The following is a 21006-nucleotide window of genomic DNA, read 5'->3' on the forward strand; positions in this document are numbered from 1 at the left end:
AAATTGTTCCTTGCGCGAACAGCCATTTCCCAGAAACATTTACAGTAAGAACTCTGCAATTAATTGTTCCGGGTGGATAAACAATGTAATGTTCTATTATGAGTCAACAAAGCAGAAATGTAGTAAGTGTACTGCTGCCCCCCACTGAGCGACAGCGATACTCACAGCACCGTGACCCGCTCCTGCCCTCCAACTGGAGGAGATCTTCGTCAGTATGACAAGAGCAGTACAATAAGCAGATGGTCTGCACTAATCAACGCCATATTTTCAGTTCCAGCACTGATAAAAGAGACCTGGCATCTATGTTCATTCGCACAATTAATCATTCTGCTGCCTATAAGGGCAATCAATCAGTTCATTTTCATTCTGCTTAAACCTGATCATTTCAGTAGATTTGGATCTGGATCCCAGCCCTTTTGTATAGGGCATCAATAAATTTGGATGTCAGCAAACACTGTAATAAAGAACCATGAGATCATCATTTGCCTTCAAGCAGATCTTTAAAAGGGATAATTCACCTAAAAACAATAAATAAAATTAAAAATAAAATGTCCTCATGTCGTTCCAAACCCATGACTTTATTCATAAAAGAAGGTATTTTGAAGAATGTTGCAACCAAACAGTTTGCGGCTCCCATTGGACTTCCATTGTATGGACAAAAAATACAATGGAAGTCCATGGGAACCAAAATTATTTGGATACTAAACTTCTAACAAGTCATACAGGTTTGAAACAACAATTTATCCGTTTGCATATCCATAACACGTCCAAAACAACTGATGATTGATAAACGCGGTAAACAGAATGTAGAATGAATCTTTTATTATATCTTAACATGTAATTATTTAAAGACTGAATAACTGAGACATAACTTGGCACTAGATTTGCCAGTTCTTGCCAAGTTCTCGAACACGCCTGGGGATGGTCACACGTGGTTTGGCACGGTAAGTACGATCACTGTCTTAGGCATCTTATATTACTGTTAGTGTCTAACGCACTGTTCCACAGGCGCATCGTGCAAAAATTGTTTATTGTTCATTCATTGCACAAGCATGAAAAACACTATTAAGATCTGTTAAGCACATTTGGATATTACAAAATTATCTGTGAAATACAGTAGTACTATCCTGGTTCTTTTTTTGCAGAGTTTAGTTAAATTGCTTAAATGTACGATATGAATGCATTTTATTAAAAGACTGCTGTACGAAGGGCTATTTAAGGACAGCTCTTGTGAGGCAGCAGACCAGCCAGTGATGAGAGGCACAGTGTCATGTCTCCATTTCCCAGATACCCCTGCTGATTCCCGATGTTGTTGTCATACTCTTTCTAATTCACAGTATAAAGCCAAAGCAATCTTGTCCAGGTGTTACAGTTCCGTGCAGCTTTGCTGAACCCTCAGACATGGTGAGAGCTCTGTTAAAGACTGATTCATTTTCCTCACCACAGGCACCACCCCAGAGAGACACTGGCACTCTGCTGGGCGGCTGCCTTACCAGCAGTGCCTAAATGATTAAAAACAAACAGCATGACTGAAGTATATAATGCGTTATTTGACCAATCCGACCGAAAACACATAAATGGACAAGAAATAGGCTGTTCACTCGATGCATGCGACTGAAATTCAGTTTGGCAAAGATTGGGAAAGGAATTGACATGGCCAGATATGCAAAGGTGATAGAGACATTTTCACACAGACTCAAGGCTGTAGATACTGCCCCGAAGCGTGAGAAACCGATTGTGAAAGCTATTATGTTGTTTTCAAGAACTGATCAATTTTGACTCGCAGTTCAAAAAAATCCTAATTAAAGGCTGTAGTGGAGTTAGATTTTTTTTAAATTCAAAACGAGCCTATAATGAATATTACATTAAATATTAAAACACTAAAAAACACATCGGTCTAATTAAAGATTTTACTAAATATTCCAGATATAGGCCTATTTGGTGCTTCACTGTCATCAGTCATGTTAAATTTATGTAGTCATAAATAAATAAGACAAAGTCACAATATTATTTTCTTCACTGGTATGATTTAACATCACCCTTGCTTGACTGGTTAAAATGTCTTGTAAAGATCAATCCAGTCTATAGCGGATATCTAGCCTGGCTCCACCCTCCTACGTACATTCGCTCAGTTTTAATGTTCCTTCATTACTACATTGCGGTATATTGAAGTATGAGGAATCTGCAGAACTATAGTGGGCGTTTCTAAATGTGTGTGTGTTTTCAGACTGATGGCCGATTATAAATCACGCTTTGAAAATGATCCCCTTTACCCGACCCACACTGTGACATGGGTAAATTTAGGTAACACAGGTAAAAAATGTCCCTCTGTTTATGGCCACACCCACTGATGTGGTAATGCCTACTGCTAACCTGCAGAGACATAATTGGAGTATATTCTCTGGTTTTCTCCGGTCCAATCAGCGAACAGAGGAAATGGCTGAGAAAGATGATGTTGATGTCATGCGCTAGTTTGAGATGACAAACATCACGACCAAACGTTAGCGATTGGTTATGGCAGATCCAGAGTGGCTCTGGGCAGATCCAATAGTTTCAAACTTCAATAGAGTACCCACCTTCAAGGAAGTTAACGCTTGTCAATGGAGAGTGGCCAGACTCTTTATACAAATGAAATGTATAAGAGTCTGGTAGAACCAGGCTAGTGGACATCATGCATCAAAACATTTAAGATTGTGTAACTGTATACTGTGCGGGAATATAAATGGCTGCTATACTAATGATTATTTTTCCTCCACAATAAAGTGTATCTATATTAAGATCTGTTGCATATGAACATATGGTTTCTGACAAACAAAAAAAGAGCTTTAACACAATCATTTCTGAAAACATTTCTGATTTCTAAGGGTGTTTTCACATAAACTAATTTTTTTTAAAGAACCAAACCCAGTTTGAAACCAGAAAGGGAACCAGCCGAAAGTGACCTGTCCTTTTTGGTGTTCACAGTATAGTGAACTCAAGAGCGCCTGGTTCTTTTTTTTGGTCCTCTTCAGCATTGAAGCGATCTCAGACCCTTTCTTATTCACACAACAACCTCAAAAGAACTCATATCCCAGCTTTATGAGCATTTTGTATGACCACACTTCCACCTTCGACAACATCTGTCAGACAAGCACAAGTGCTTGCACCGAAAATTCCATCCAGGTTGACGTAGAAGGCGGGACAGGAATCCTCCATTTCAGCCGACTCCTAATTTTGACGCATTTTGTTACGGGTGTTCATGTACTTTTCTGTTATTCTTTTTTTTTTAAGTGGCATTGTAGCACTGTTATGATAATGCCTCTTTAAAATACAGTTTTTCAGGAAAATTGCTTGATTCTTTTCATGTTGTTTTTACTGCTTTTCAAGTGACTTAGCAGCATACCCAAACTAATTTCCTTATTTTAAAAAAAGTAGCCTTACAAGGTAAAAAAAAAAAAACCTAGCAGAAAAAAGAGAGACGGACCATGCAGGCCTTAGTGGGCGAAGGAAAAAATGTGATGTGAATGTATGTTGCGTTGTAGAGTATGTTGAGGCGTAGGCACCAGAACAGCAAAAGATAGCATAAACTGTAGCACGGTAGCACAAGATTTCTTCAAAAGCCACAAGCCGACCCACAAACGGTTCACTTTTGGGTCCTTTTAGGGGGGTCTGAGATCACTTGGTTTGCTCACATACACACGCTGAACCACTCCGAGAGTGCTTGGAGTGCTCAAACGAACTAGGTGTGAAAACACCCTAATAGTAGACCCCTGTGTTTGGTGTGTGTAACAACGGAGGAGTTCTGGCAGAATATGCAATTATTTTAAAAATAGCCCAATTTGACAAGTGATGAAACAAACTGATTTTTTTGTTAAGGTTTTAAATATAGCATCAAAGAAAAATACTTTCAGTTGAGACATCATTAGAAAACAAAAGGTTGCCTTTATTTAAAACCCATTTCATGTTTGAAACATAAGGTTTTTCAATCTGAAAATAAACAGATCATGCATTTTACAGAAAATAATTCAATAAAGAAAGCCAAACACAGATTAATGATAACAACTAATTTTGATATTCCATTTATTCAAATAGTACTCTCTTCATAATCATGATTCATACATCACACTTCATTTAAAATGGTACAAAATTTAGCACATTAATCACTGAAGTGCTACAGTAACGGCTGACTAAAACATATCAGAATTAATAGTAGCAGACAGTGTCTGCAGTATCTACAATTACCTATTTACAATGCTTCACTTGAGAAGAGCTCTCAGGTTATGAGATTCCTTTGGTCATGCATGCATGTAAATCAGCTTCACCAAATAAAATACAAAGTGACACATTAGCGTTTAGTGTACCTCCGGTGACCCTACCAGAACACTGACGTACCATATTGACAGAAACAGAAGAAAAGTACTTTTATTATTAGGGTACCTGAAATCTCAACAGGCCAACCTGGATTTAGAGCAAAACAATCTTTCTGACATCACATCCGCTTGCACGCGAGGACAAGCTGTTTGCAGTCAAAGCTCAAGAATCTGTAGTGATGTTCGTTTAATACCTCAGATAAAGCCATAAAAATTGCTTGCGACTGAAGAAAAAAAAAAGAGTGACTCAAGATAAAAGCAAAAAGCTGCTCCTACTGGTGACTGTGCAGACATGAATTTAAACTACAAAACAAAAAAAAGATGATAAATTAAAACCAGATTTTTTTTCCTGCTATTTCCAGCCATTATTCACACAGGCACTGGTACGTGTTTCACATTGGTACAAAATATTGGTTTCGTATGTGTGTTATGCGTGTTTGTCAAAATCAGTCTCTTCATCCACACCACACATACCTTGTCCAAGAACAGCTTCGCTCAGGCCAGAGGTTCCTTCAATGACTTTTGGGTTCGGTCTGTGGCACCTTCAGCAGGTTTCACAGCAGGTTGTGTTTATGCAGCATTATTGATCAACAGTCTCTCACTGTCACAGAGTAAATGTAGCCAGTCAGGAATGGCAGAGACACACTTTTGACTGCGTCCATCTTTCACGTCAAGAGTCTGGGTTATCGGGTTGAGTGTCGGCCCAGTGAAAAGAGGCTGAGTGCTGGGTTTATCTGACCACATCACAGGCCTGAGGACTGAGCCATGTAATAGGGGCTGTTTACCTGGAAGAGCAGAGAGGATATTCCTGAGCACAGTCAAATAAAGACAAACAGTAGTAAAGGTTACGTGTGGTCATGGAAGTTGCACTGATGCGCTCCCAAAAGCAAACTGTCAAGAGTTCCCTTATTACCACAGCATAAGCCAAAGAAACGCCTACATCCTAGAGAACCTGTCGGCACAAATATGAAGATAGATTTAAATCTAGCTGCACGGTACATCAAACACAAGAAGTTGTATTTACAATAGAAATACAAATATCCAGAAGGTAAATATATATGCAAGTATTTGATAAGGGTTGTGGTTTCTAAGATATTCTGGAGAAGAACGCATGTAAGGATTCCAATAGCCAAATGAGCACTTCGGGAAAGTGATGTGCTGGGAATTAATGAGCGTCTGTTGCTATGACTCACAGCACAGGAGATGATTCACTACCTGAAGCTGTGAGGTCAATCTAGCTGAAGTGCTTTAGGCCTTCAGGTCAAATTAACGCAAAAGGAATTCTGCAAAAAGCACAGGAAATTCATTAAAAAAAAAAGAATAACGCAGAGGGGAGTTTTAGCTCAAATGAGAAGGCTGTTGGAGCGTGTTTTCTCTCCGCCTCCAAATTTGCTCAGCGCAGTTTCTCTCACTTTTGAAATGTGATTTTGTACTTTTGACAAACAAAAAAAATTAATTAATGCAACTGTTTATACTAGTTTTAGGTAATCAAATCAGATTTATTTATTCAATTTACACACACACACGTATTCTAAGACAAAGAACCTAAAAAAATAAATAAAATAAAAAAATCGAATACATTTTTTTTTGAGTTTCATCAGAACAAAAAGGGCTTTCCCATGGATTTAAGTGGAAATTAAGCAGGCACTAAAGTTTAACTATTTAGTAAGCTGATTTCCACTTAAAAAATAAAATAAATAAATAATAACAATAATATTATATATATATATATATATATATATATATATATATATATATATATATATATATATATATATATATATATATATATATATATATATATATATATATATATATATATATATATATATATATATATATATATATACATATACATACATACATATATATATATATAAAAATATTATTGTTATTATTTATTTATTTTTAAGTGGAAATCAGTTTACTACTTAAATCATTTTAAAGAAAAGAGGATGTTTTGTTATAGCTTTCAGAGCCAGGGCTTTGCCACCTTGCAATACCACAGCATGTGAGTCACTGTGTTGGTTTTCTCCGTTGGCCAGTGAAGTAATATAAGCATTTCTTTACTTTACAACAGTCTTTTCAAGTTTGTCTTCCTCCATTTCAAAACATGCCTAGGTTAAAAAATGTAAATTATGCTTATATTATTTCACTGACCAATGGAGCAAGCCAACACCATGTCGTCACACGCTGTGTTATTGCAAGATGGCGGCGTCCTTGCTCCAAAAGCTATAACAAAGCATCCTCTTTTCTTTAAAATTGTCATATTAAGCTTGTTTATATAAATATATAAACTGGAAATAAATGTACTAAATAATGTTAACATGACTGACTGCTTCATTTCAACTTTAAACTCCCAGACTAACTGAAAGTAATTTTCACTGACATATCTTAAAATATGTTTACAATTGTCTCAAGATGCCAAATACTATTTTTTTTTTCCCTTCTAAGGCACATTTATCAAAGCTACTTAAATACCCTGATCGAAACTTAAAGGCCTAATCCTGGATAAATATAAACCCTGTCTATGAAACCAGGCCATAATGTACAAATTTGTGTCCTTTGATTAAACAATAGTAAGTAAAAGGTTTTTTTTTTTTTTTTTTTTTGGTGGTGGTGGATTTAAGAAATGTTTTGAAACACAAGTGCTGCATTGCACATTTTCAATAAGTTATTTCTGTATGTGGTCAAATAAGGAATGAGACGGCTCTATGTATTTAGCTCTATAACAAAGTAAACTGGGATTATGTCTGTCCGTTCCCACTCCTGCTTTCTTCAGAAATCATGTCGAGGAGTTAATGCATTAACTAACATTTACACATATTGCTCATTAAAACATTTATACATCTTTGTTAACGTTAGATAATAAAATATAAAGTCTTAGTTCCATTAAATTTTCCATTCAGAAATACAAAAGAATGGATGAACAAAGAAAATAGAGGCCCCAACAAGACTTTTGTACAAGACTTTTGTAATATGATTATGTATTACAGATTACTACACTAGAGGTGAGAGTCCAAAATAAAAACCCTTTAGGGGCCTTTCAATGCTTTATGGAAAGTCGACTGGGTTATTTGAGGTGACTGTGGCTGGACTTTCCATGGCACTGCTTCTGTTCACATGGGCAGAGAGAGAAACCCGAGTGAAATTGGCATTAAAAGCTTGCTCATTCTGCCATTTCCTCTCCTGCCCATTAACTTCCTGGGTAATCAAAGAATGACAGGAAACACTTGAGCAAGGTAGTCCAGGAGTGAATCCAAGGCTAAAGGGTGGAGACCAAAAACACACGCTACTGACATAAAATAAGGGCAGACGCGTTAAGAGAAAATGGGTTTATCCATTCAAGTGACCAACGCATTCATTCATAAATGGCTGTGAACATTCCCTAAAGAAAATAAAGTCTAGAAAGTCTCCAAAGTCAGTTTCCAGAAATAATAAAAACACAATAATCCAAATGAGTCTATAAGACTCAAAACTGTTTTTCAGAGGAAAGCTTTAAAGCCTTTGGTTTCAACAGAAACATGTGGAATATTCCCTATTGGGCTACATATCTAAGAGATCCTGGGTTTGACAATACAGATGATTTCGTGGAATCATGTGAAGACATTTACCCACACAGGGAGTGCGTAGGGATGAAAACAAAAATCAGACATATTTATTAAAGCTTGCATTTTTCACCCAGAAAATCATTGAGTTTGTGTTAACTAAATTAGGCTACAAGTACAAAACGTCTTTCACGCAAATCAAATACACACACAGCCTGCAGAAAGAAAGAAAAAATGTTCCTAATCAAGTCTGTGCGTCTGCACTCTTGCTCAGCGAGCACATAAATACAGGGCGACATGCACCTGGCACGAGAAAGACCATCCATTTAACGCATTAGTGGCATGATCAATTCTTCACAGCTGCCTCACCTTTGTGTCTTCCTTCCTGCTTTCATTTAGTTTTAATCCACTGCCCTTTAAACCCAGGAACAAAATAAAAGAACAAAAACAACACCTAAAATATAGAATGGAAAAATCCTATATGACCATACAGTAATATATCATTTCGTTTTTCAGGTGGCATTTCTACTCTTAGTCACATAGCTTTAAATGCTATGTGACTGTGATTAAAAAAGCTTTAAATATAAAAAAAATTAAAAGTTAACTAAAATTAATTAAAAAACACTAATAATTTAATTATATATATATATATATATATATATATATATATATATAGTCCAGTCCAGTCCAGTCCAGTCCAGTCCAGTCCAGTCCAGTCCAGTCCAGTCCAGTCCAGATGGGTCTAATCAATGCATGGATAAGGTCTGCCATTAGCTGTGACAAATATTTTTATTACATTAGTGTGAGCAATTTGCTTGGATTGAGCAGGTAACAAAAGTAACGCAAATTTTTCAGACGGACCACAATGTTCTCTACGTCGAGGGAAAAACGCTAAGTGACACGTTTTAATAGTAATGAGATTCTGCATTGCCAGACGACTACATAAAAGCCATAATTTGTCTTCTCATATTCCAAAGTAACTAACTTATTTTTTAGTTTTCCAAGTTTCCTTAAATATGTCACCCGACCCCACATAAAACGTTGAAGAGTAATCTTAAGAAATAAAACGTGACCCTTTGTGTTTCTTTGAGTCTGAGTGAGCGGCAGCGCAGCACGCAGACGGCTGAGTTTCTCATGGCCGAGGCCTCTTTCAGTCTGAAGGGAAAGACTTTCCTCCACCCATACTTAGGGACTTATTTTAGCATCTCCTTTCCACAAGCCAAAAGCAATCCATTTCAAAACAAAAAAGGACCTCATTAAGGCCAAAAAAAAGTAAATATTTTTATATAGCAGCTTCACCAAAAATAAAACAGTGCAAAAGGCTGCATTTAAAGAACAGGTCATACAGGGAAACTTGTTTAAAGAATTTGCATGAAATTGCGTCTAAAATGGGTCCCAAGTTGTACTCTTCAATTACCTTAAACACTGAGAAAATCTTTAACATGTTTAAGCTGAATAATTTCCCTAAAGATATATGTTTAAAAACATGACACAACTTTTTTGACTTTGCACTGTGCTTGTGATTGTATTAGTATTGGATATTGTATTTGTTTTGTATATCTGTGGAGAAGCATTCAAGTAAGAATTCCATTGTTCTTGTACATTGGGCAATTCAAATGCAAAAACAGAAAAATGAAGAAGCCTTCATGAGGTTATACATCTGTTTTCTCAAACTGAAACAACCCATGATCCCTGATCCCTGGATGATTGCTGATGTGAGATTGTGGGGAGAATTTGTATTACAGAGAAGATCCGGTTCACTCCAAAAGTTGCTGGAGACTTAAATAATAAAACACTTAATTTTATAAAAGGTTCAACTCTCTTTAAAGAAATAGTTGACCCTATAAAATAAAAACAATATTCCCAGGATTACACTAATCACTTTTTAACAAGCAATAGGCACTGGGACTTTCAGTCAAATTAATGAATACATAATTCAGACCGGTTTCATGAACCAGATTAAATGATTCTTTAAAAGAATCATTAGAACCCCACATTATCTTTCGACTCACTTATTGGTCAGACAGTTAAATCATGCTTTTTCATATTGTTCGTATCCACCGCTCCCTTAAAGGACCACTGAAATTTGGGAGCTTTTAGTATAGCCTTAAAGTTATGAATAAGCTGGTGTGTTCCAATACAATGACAAAATTTACATTTAGGAGATACAAGCATTCAAAACGTACAGTCTCTCACTTCCATTAAAACGAATTACAGACTTTTGATGACACCATCGCAGACTTCACCTTCTCATCAAATCTTCTGTCCAATCAAAATGCTCTAGAATCTAAAGCCCGCCCCCTATGCTGCTGAAGCTGCGGCTGAAATCGGTCAGTTGTTTACATATTTACTCATTTCTAAATGGTGCAAGGCAGATAGCACACTATACATGCAATGAGAAACGATTCAGTATATGCTTTCAGTTGAGGCGAATGAAGTCTGTTTTCACGTTAGTTCAATGCACTGCAGCTGCTCGATCACAACAACGGTTATGCTCTGAAGTTAGACTAGAGACACGAGAGCGCAACGCGGATCATATACACGAGTCGGCGCAGACGACAAAACATAGACCCATTTGATTTCTGCACAGACTGCTGTATTTAAAAGCGATATGGAGGAGGTTATGATAATAAACAGTTAGAGGAAACTGGCTTTACCAAACAGAAATGCTGTAGTCAAATTGTATATTAATGAAACACTATTGGCTGTTTCAAAAAAGGGGAGGAGCTGCTAACAGATGGAGCCGTTTCAGGGGAAATCACGTCAACACATTTAATAATGCGGTGCATTTGAAGGCACTTCAGCATGCTAGCTTCCTTGGTTATTTTTCTCTGGCATGAGGAACGTAGCAGTTGTGTGTGATTCTAGAATGTATTACTTATCATTGGGTATTTATTATCTGATCTTAGCGATTGTTCAAAGTAAAGATTACTTATTTAATTCTTTCTGCAAAGTTGAATTAATTTCATATAGTTTGTTCGTACACTGATCTCGTTAATTTTACCATTTGTTGATAACACAAAATGCTTTTTTTATTTAATTTTTTTAATCTGAGTGGTATATGGAACATCCTTTATACCTGTGGCAAGTGCTTCTTTAGCAGCAGTAACACTTCTCATTATGTGGTTTGGTTTTCTTTTCTCCAAGTGATCCTGATTGTTGTTACTTTATTAATAATAGCGCTTGCAATTAGATCTTCTGTGAATCGTGAATCAAGCCATGACAATAAAAGTTGTGTACCCCATTGGGGGTGGGGGGAGAGGGGGGGCAACATTACTGAAAAGAGGTTTTTTAAAGGGGTCATAAGGGGTCTGTGAGGAGGGTTAGGGTTATGGCCCTGCGAGCTGGAAGTTTCTGAAAGGTTGTATCTTTGTACTGGAAGGGTAACATTAGCATAGTGAGATAGGAATGCTATGCGTTTACTGATGTATACATTAGTTCATTAACAGACTTATGTTACAGCTAATGGTCATGAAAAACTTTTTTTATGTAAATGTAGGCTTGTCAGTGATGCGTATAGTGTTAGGTATAACTGTCAGGCATGACATTAGGCCACCACAGGAATGTTTCAACAGACACCGTTATAAACCATCTACAAAAGTAAGCTCAGTGTAGTGTTACCACGTTAACTTCATTACCAGTGTACACAGTTTGTAATAACATAACCATAACGCGTTGTTCATTATAAACATGGGATTATGGATTATATTGAGAACGTTGTACTTAGAAAGCATGTCGTAATGTAAGTTAACTTACGCTGTAAAATCGTGAAGCATGCAATCTTTTCAAATTACACTTCACTTCTTCTGGAGCGGCAACAGGAACCCAAATAGTTGGTACCGATCTTTTTTTCACGAGCAGCTTCTTAGCAAAACCTGCTTTATACTTTCACCATCATTTTTAAAGCAGTCTGGTGAGAAATTCTTTGCGGTTCTCGCAAACATGAAAGCATCGATGTTGATCCGGGGAATATTCGCTTTGAAAACAAAACTCAGCCCCTGCATCTTCAACAGTTCGGATTTAGGAACATCAAAATGACTGCTGTGTTCGTTATTACACCCAAGAACAGAACATCACAATCGCTTGGACACCATTCTGATCCAGCGCATCAACAATGGCGGACTATGATGAAAGCTCACTCAGGGCGGGTCTGAGCTGAAAAATCTGCTGTCAATCAACAATCATGGGAGGGGCATCCAAACGTGTGCCGTCACACGGTTTAACATCTTGATGTGAGACAAGGCAAAACAAATAATGAGATTTAAAAAAAAACACTGGATGGATTTTTATCATTATAGGATGGTTGTGTACAGGCACTGCCAACACACATTTCCATACAATCAACTTGTAAAAGTGCATGTACCATTATATGACCACTTTAAGAGCATTGCAACAAACGTCCTAACAGTTACCCTTGCCCAAGAGTTTATACCAAGCATTTTGCAATAGTTTTGGGCAAAACGCGGCAATGAAGAAGCGGTTGATATAGTTACAAAACGTCCCACAAAAACCAGAATGTAACAGACCGCTGACTTTTAAACCAGTTTAACATTTACTATACAGCTTAAACTCTTAAACCCTTCACTCTATAAAGCTGTACTACAATATCCTGACGGACGACACAGCTGTCCTAGAATTTCTATGAGCACACCAGCGGCGTCCAGCTATGACACCAGAGGATGCTCAAATTATACTTAAAAAATAAAGCATAAAGACTTCACTTATTTAATTACTGGATGATTTAGCATTTTTGAACAAATGTTTTAAATAAATGATTCAATGACAAATATATTTTTAAACAGTCCCTTGTCACCACCTACCGGTGTACCGTCAAGTTGGTGATTTACACTATTTTGTTCACTATCGTAGACATTAGTGTTTGCATCCTAACTAAAACTTTTAGCCCAGTACTTTAAATGAGACATTGGTTGAAAAGACAGTTTGAAAAGCTCTCTGGATCACCAGCAGCGCCAATGCAAAGTTGAATGTTCCACTGTGATCGTACTTGTCAAAGGTGCAATAGAGCTGAATCATTGTCATTTAGGATTAAGATTTGCGTCTGTGTTTGAATTGAGATCAATTTGAACCAAAAATCAAAAATTTGAAAACAAAAAACATTTTGATCAAAAATTAATCGTTAAAGTGCAGCGCTAGAAAAAAACCTGCATACAATAAAGTATATACAACAGTTTGGGAGAATTAAGGGTTAATCACTCTTGCCCAGAGAGTTGACCTTAGCACTATGGATGGAAGGAGCGCGCCACTGTTTCTTTCACAAGCTACCAAAATGCAGATGGGTCTCAAACATAATTAAATTTCAATCTGTTCCTAACACAAAGCTATTATATAGCTTCAAAATAATTTTATGGTGCTATATACACATTGTAATTTCATGGAAGAGAGTAACCAAATTCAAATGTCCCTTTAGAGTTCCAGAGAAGAAAGTAATGAAGGGTTTGAATAACATAGTCAATAAATGTTGACAGAATTTAATAAAGATTAAAGAATTAGTAAATGTCAGGCTATGCAAATAACTCTTTTTCTAAGATCCATTGACCATCCTCAATGGAGAATTGTAGTGTGGTAAAGGACTTTTGAGGATACGTTTCAGGTGTGTGAAAAAGGACTGAATACTCACTCGTGAGTCATACTCTAGAACAAAAGGAGGGATGTCGATCTGCTCAGGAAGGATGCAGGTGAAGAGCTGCTGCAGGTTCTCTATGTGATGGACTTTCTCTTTAAGGCCTGATACACTAAAAGTCGTGAAGAACCACGTAGAAACCTGATGGGAATCACACACAAAAGCCTTAGATGGACAGAGATGGAACTTTCCATGAAAATGGTACAAAACAGGACTTGAAAGACTTTGTCCTTTATTCTCATGTAAAACAAATGAGCAGTTACAAGCACTGCTTAACCTGCAGAAAAGGTTACCTGTCGGTTTATTTATTTATGTGGGGTTTTGCTATTTTGTTTTGCTCACCAAGGCTTTATTTATTTAATAATTCTTTGTTTTCTGTTTTCTTCTCTTTTTTTGATGAATAGAAAGACAGCATTTTTTTGAAATGCTAATCTTTTGTAACATTATAAATAATTGATTATCTCGCATTACAAATGTTTCCTCAAATGTAACTAAAGCTTGTGCTGTACTCAGTTTCAGGTTTTACTCCAATGATCCATAATGCTTGAACACATTTCACACCTGGGATTGTTACAAGGCTTGAGCATTTTCTGACAGAAATGGATGCATTTTAAAAACGAACAATTATCTGACACTTAATTGCAGAGGTTCCTCTACATTTGGAGCGCACAAAGCATAATTGTTGAATAATTTCACAAATGAAAGCAAAGCCTGGCAGAGGCAACGTGCGCGCATAAGCACTTCAATTACCTGAATAGGTTCTGGGGAACACTATGGAACACTTAACGCAGACACATCATGAATCTCAATGTGGTTTCAGAGATGCTTTTCAACTTATTTAGTTACACAGGCACATACACAGTCTTTCTTATTCAATGCAAAACATGTGGACCTGACCGCCATGAGTCAGAACATGGGCCGTACAAGCTTGGAAAGAAAAGCTCAAAACGAGATGAACATCTAGAGCTGCCTTTAATGGACTTGCATGTAAGTTGATGAATTGATTACAATTACCTTGGAGCGGAACGTCGGGTGAACAAAGTAGAAAGCCCTCAGGTTTTTCTTAAACCTGAAAACACAAAGGAAAACCTGGCTTTAGAAACATTAACACATCCAACCAATTACTTATTTCACAAATAGTGAATTCTTCTGGCGCACTGGGCTTTGAAAGGATTATTGCCTTAACAAAAAAAATAAACCCATTAGAGAGAGAGCTAAAGTGCATTTTTTAGGAACGAGCAAAAGTTGGTGAATCGAGTCCAGCAGGGCAGCCATGTCCAAGCCGCACGCTGTTGTCCAAAACACAGATGAATAGAGATATGGGCGGCCAGAAGCGGAGGGGTGTTTGAAAAACGTGAGGGAGTGACGGTCAACCTTTCCCCTTTCCCACGATGGACACGGCCCATCCTGTCCAAAACCCATGACTGGGTGAGGGAGGGGTCATAGGGACTGATAGCATCACCGACTAGCTCAGCTGAAAACATGGCTGTAATTGCTTACAGAACCTCATCTCTCTTTCTCAGGATTATTTCTGTAAATCACTTTCTTAAAAAGCAATATCTTTTAAGGATAAATAATACAATGATAATCTGCTCTGCTCTTCTGATACCTTATAATAAATGACACGAGTCAAACTGGCCTGGCTCTCAGAGTTATGAGTCATCACTGATCTCCACGATGTGCGGAAAGTGTGAGGGACTGGAGCTGGAGAAAATTTCTGCTTTTTATTTCAAGACTGTGGTTTCCTCTGCCTGCATGCTGAGAGTGTCCCCCCGAATAAATGACGAATGCCTGACCTAACAATCACCTCCCACGGTTTTGACTTTCAACAAAGCCTTGAGCTCCTCTGCTAAGCCAGGAAAACAGCAATCATGAGGTCTGTTAGACTAAGAGAACAATCGCCATTCCGTGGTGCTACGTCTATGCAAGTATTTCTAGGCCTCTGAGGGTAGTTTGCAGAGTTTCTCAATTCGACTGGTGAGAGGAGAACATCAAGACCTCATATTCACAAGATGTCAACGTCATTGCAATCACTCTCAGTGTTCTAATCTTGATAACCAAAAAGCCCCTCAAAATTTCCCAAAGTGCTCTGAGCTTAATTCATAATAATTCACTTTCCTTAATGAAACCAGCACCAATTTAGAGTGATACTTCAGAGAAGCAGCAGGTAAAACAGAGGAAACATGACTCAGTGGTGTGTGGATTTACTTTAAACTTCTTTCCGAGCTTGTAATAACCTAGAAAAGGGCTTCTGTGTATAAATCTTCATGACAGTTATCGAACAGGAAGCCCAAGACATAGCCATTCCCTTATGATTACCACAATATATGTGGTGTTCTTTGGTTCGAGGAGACAGTACTATTTGGCACAAGAAGCTCATAAAAACAAAGTCACCAAGCCAGTATTTATATGAAACTGTGATTAGCTTTTCCATGGGAGTCTGTGAGTTATGGTTTGAAAGAATACCTCAGCCAAAAACTGGGTCAAGTCATTTCGAAAACATTGTAAGGTCGTAGAGAGCAGGAAATGTGGGTGGTTTGTAGTATCTATAATAGAATAGAAAAAACTCTTACTTAGCATCCACAATGTCATAAAGCTTCTTGAGAAAATCCGTGTCCAGGTGGTTGTGTTCCCCGGTGAGTGTGTGAAAATACACCATCACATACTCCTTCACTGTGATATGGTCCATCACGTGGATGAAATACAGCAAAGCCTAACACACAAACACACACGTAAACTTAGCAGTTTAAATGGGAACATTGCATAGACTTCCATTGTTTTTAGTTATAAATACTAAGATATAACCTAACCCTAATCCACACCCTAATATTAACCATAACAGACAATACAACTCTTAAATTTAAATGGTTTACATCTAAATAAATACCTTGACTAAAACCGTATTAAGCTTGACCTTTCATCTGGTTAGGCAGAATTTGTTGCTAAATCTGGCAAAATGTATAACATTAGGTGCACTGTAAAATATCCTCAATACAGGGAAATTGGTCAACTGGATTTGTATCACTGCCATACACAGAACATTACAAATGTAAGTATGAGGATTTTCTCTTTTACCTTCTCCATATCAATAAGCGTAACCGGAATATTCCTGCCGACAATAACCATGACCGTCCTACCACACACATCAACACCTAAAAATGAGAAAAATGCATCATGATAAATCTATTTTATGGAAGAATGTTTCCTCACAGCCATTATGAAAGGTGTCTGAGTCCCTAACCCTAATTGAGCCTCAAAGGCTAGGCAGATGGTCAGGAGTGACAAAGCTCCCTAATTTGTTCCCTCTGCTGACAGCACTCATATATGAAGAAATGCGTTAGACATTTCAGCTTCACCCTTTTTAATGAACTAATCCTGCAGAACTGTAAGAGTTATATTGAATATATATATTGAAATCAATGTTTTGCACTTTATTATGAGAAACATCTGGATGTGCATAGCCAGATGTTTTAATATAGTCCATCCTCATGTGGCAAAGTGAACATGCATGTTGAGGTAAAGGTAGAGAAAGTGTGCCCCCTTTGGGCAAGTAAGTCAGTGTGATTCAGATATTCAGTTATACAAGTAGTATTGCTCTGCGGTTTTCTAAAAAGATGATTAAAAAATAAAGATTTAATTTAGCAAGACAAACATAATGTGTACAGTCTGTGGTAAATCTCTCAGCATTGCCGCTATCTGAGCTAAGCAACAAAAATAGATGCTAAATATTGATCAACACAGAAACTGTTACTTTGGTGGCTATTTTTTATTCTGAAATTGTGAAACGAGAGAAATGGATTACAGAACCCCTGATGCTAAGCTCAATGAGGCAGAACAAAGGTTTCCTGCCCTGAGTGCAAACACACAGACGGAGAGAACACAAAGTCCACATGTGCATAAAGATATACAGAGAGATAGCAACACAAAGAGAACAAGTGAACATGTGACCAAACATTAGACCATATAATACCATTACAATAACACCATCATACATGAACTAGGCCTGTAAAATGATTAAATATTTTAATCAAATTAACTGATCTGTTAAAATTAACTAATTCATTTTAAGACTGTGTAAGTCAAAGTATTTCATATTAGTTTAAAAATGCTAAAAAAAATATTGGGGTCGGGGTCCCTATTACATATGGGTCAGAGGGCAAGTTCAAATGAGTTAATTTATAATACATATTTTTTTTAATTGACTGTACTAAAGTTATTGTTAAATTGACAGCTTTACAAATAAAATACACATTAAAATACATGAAAGACCATCAAAGAGAGAACAACTGACCGGTCTGATATAGTGCCTTTAATGCTGCTATATCTGAGAGGTCCTCTGCACGAGCTCTGCAAAGCCAGCGGTTATAGCTGTAAAGAAAGTACAAATAACAAATATATGAGTATGTAGCTCTCTAGTATAAATATGTCTCCAATGAAACATGGCTGTCAGTTTAAGGATGCTGTTGGTTCTGCCAAGCTTCTAGCGTATTAAACATTTGCTATGATAACCAAAGTTTCACCATAGGTAGTACAGCAAAACTCTGGTGACTCGTTAAAAAAAGGCATATAAACATAACAGGAAGATTAGTGCCTTTTAAAAGCATCTTGCGGTGGGTAGTATTCTTAGTAATTTTATATCAGCTTTATCATGTTGTTGTTTTTTGTTGTTGTTGTTGTTTTTTTAAAGCTACACTATGTAACTTTTCGGTCTGCTAGAGAGTGCCTATTCAAAAAAGGTGTAGTTTGATGACGTCAAGTTTGAGCGCAGAATCTTGGGACATGTGGTCTTCACCTCGGGCTAGGACTCAGGCAGAAATCATGGTCATGGATGCGGTTATATATGTTACTCTAGTATTAAGCAGAGCATCAAGAGTATAAAGACCAAATGTTGAGGAGCTGAGCAAGGCCGCTGGAGCGATTGTAACAGAACACATGGCTCGCGAGCAGCGGTACTTTTATTATGACGGGACACAGTCGCCGGGGCTTTTCTGGTCATGAGTATGAGGTAACGCAGCTCTGTTTATCATTTCAGATACATTTAAGTGTGTTTAAAATGATGTTAGGGCATTACTCTGTGCATTCGCTCAGCAGCTGCTGTGACACTTGTTGAACACTGCAGTAAGCGTAAAGCATTAAATAAAACCAAGTGTAACAAAGATATGACACAATTGACAGGCAACATCTGGTTCCTTGGATAAAATTGCAATTTTCTGAGAAGTTACAAATAATTGGAAACATTTGGGATATTGTAAGAACTCAACTGAACAAAATATATAACACTTGCCTAATGGTTTTTGAAAATTTTACTGCAAAAATACCACACAGGTAAATGAGGTATTACATTAATTCACAAGGATTGTACAGGACTGTCAATAACTACAGTATTTTCAAAGAAACTAATATGGTAAGAAAGGGGTATCGTTAAATGCAGTAGTTGTAAAAGGCAACATTATAAATGACACAATAAGACATCTTACTTCCTTTGGTGCTGTTTCTGCTGGGCTGCTTCCGAAATCTGGCCCTGAAGGATGAGTTTACGCTGCTTATCCACATCTCCTTCCATACGAGCAAACGCATGACTTCCTACCAGCCCCAGGTCGGATTCTAGTGAATCATCCCCAGAGTCATCTGCAGAAATTAGATTAATATTAGTATTATGAACTTATTAGCATATATTCATTCACTACACGAAGTTCTAGATATTACAGGAAAAGCAAAACCAATGTGCCATAAAAGTGTGCTGAAGCATAAATGCATTTGGTGTGATACACAGAAAAAAAAAAAAGAACATTATCAGGTTCAATGAGCAATACAATGTGGTACATTCCACCAGACATGACCTCTCACTCTCAATTAGAGCTGGGAAAGCCAGTGGTGTGTGTGATGTACAGCCAGACAAAATGTACAAATAATCCTCATCTGTTATTCTTGTTTACATGTGTATGCCAAATCTCTATTACTGGCCAACCTTAGCCATAACTGAACAGACATGAAAAGAGAGTTCAGTCTGAACAACAAACTTTTCTCATTTCCTCTGCTCAACCTCATGGTACAGGTCAGCCTTCATTTCTTTAGCCAGAAATGAAAGAAACCTTTTAACAGAATGGAAGAGACACTAACAGGTAAATAAGAGGATCGCAGCCAAACAGTCAGCTGCTAATAAACCTACGGTGTGACATCATCAGGACTAAATTAGACACAGATGTCTCCTGAAGATTATCTTTGGCCAGAATCATTACAGCATGTTGAAGCAAAGAATGAGATTCTGTTTTTGTAATGCAACATATGGTCCTTTTATGATCTGCCTCAGTGAACAGAGAGCACCAATGCTTGCTCACTCTAATATGGCCTTTGGCTTCAAGCTGAAATTTATTTGGATTTCAGGAGCACTTCACCACAATGTGGGATTAACCTTTGTGACCAACAATGATCTAAATCAATACTGAAAATTGTAAACAATGAAATACAAATACATCCCAAAGTACAGCAAATGAAGGAAAAGATGAAAAGGAACAGTTTTTTTAAAGGGGTGGTTGCATGCGATTTCACTTTTTTAACTTTAGTTAGTGTGTAATATTGCTGCTTGAGCATAAACAGTATCTGCAAAGTTACAGCGCTGGAAGTTCAATGCAAACGGAGATATTGTATTTTAAAGTTATGGCAGTTTATTGCCTACAAAAACGGCCGGTTTGTACTACAACAAGCTACTTTTCTGGGTTGGTGACATCATAAACCCTTGCTATTAACATAAACACTGCCCCCGAGAACACGCAACAAAGTGGGGGGCGAGGCCACATCACAGTCATTACGGAAGAGAGAGCTGTTGCAGTAGACTACAGTGCTGCAGACATGACATCAAAACAATGTAATTTTTACCCCAAGTGCACGACATTGTGCTGGACTTCGGAAACAATGGTTACAATTTGTGTTTAATTCAGTTCCTGCTGATTGCAATGTAAATTTAGCCATCTGTGCTGCACATTTCATGGAAGACAGCTTCAAGAATCTTAACGAGTTCAATACTGGGTTTGCTCAAAGGCTCATAGTAAAAGATGAAGCAATTCCCAGATTAAAGGCAGAAGTTGCTGTTTATGGGCCTAAACCTGTAAGTACATTTTAAATGTGTAGTTTCTACGTGTTTTTGGTTGCATCAAGACCAACACAGTTTGGCTACACTAGGCAGTTAACTAAATTGTTTCATACTTCTCCAACAAACGGCTACAAACCAAGCCTGCAGTATCCCTCTCAGATACTGAAGCTTTCACGCCTCGATCTCCCCCCCGGTGACCGGTCCCAGTATAGTCGCCCCTCTGTGTTTTCTGATGGACACGAGGCAAACTAAACAATAAAATTACACTTCAAATATTTTTTCCCCAAAGTTAGTTTATGTCATTGAAGGCAGTTATCATCACAATGATTTCATTTCAAGTGTTCGTTTTTAAAATAAGTTTAGTTTTAGTTAGTTATT

The 21006-nt window shown here is 37.4% G+C and overlaps 1 protein-coding gene across 1 annotated transcript in view; it reads right to left on the minus strand.

Annotated features, from left to right (window-relative positions):
- Positions 1-3901: 3901 nt before the first annotated feature.
- The window catches only part of gdap2 (ganglioside induced differentiation associated protein 2), a 106397-nt gene continuing 89292 nt past the window's right edge, over positions 3902-21006 (minus strand). Inside the window, exons 8-14 of the mRNA XM_067443620.1 lie at positions 19016-19166; positions 17830-17906; positions 16614-16690; positions 16112-16251; positions 14553-14607; positions 13536-13679; positions 3902-5134 (exon numbers count right to left, since the gene is read on the minus strand). Of these exons, the coding sequence (XP_067299721.1) occupies positions 5093-5134; positions 13536-13679; positions 14553-14607; positions 16112-16251; positions 16614-16690; positions 17830-17906; positions 19016-19166 (686 nt within the window). The 3' untranslated portion in view covers positions 3902-5092. The remainder of the gene's footprint in view (positions 5135-13535; positions 13680-14552; positions 14608-16111; positions 16252-16613; positions 16691-17829; positions 17907-19015; positions 19167-21006) is intronic.

This window comes from Pseudorasbora parva, chromosome 5 (assembly GCF_024679245.1).
Source record: "Pseudorasbora parva isolate DD20220531a chromosome 5, ASM2467924v1, whole genome shotgun sequence".
NCBI classification, from domain to species: Eukaryota; Metazoa; Chordata; class Actinopteri; order Cypriniformes; family Gobionidae; genus Pseudorasbora; species Pseudorasbora parva.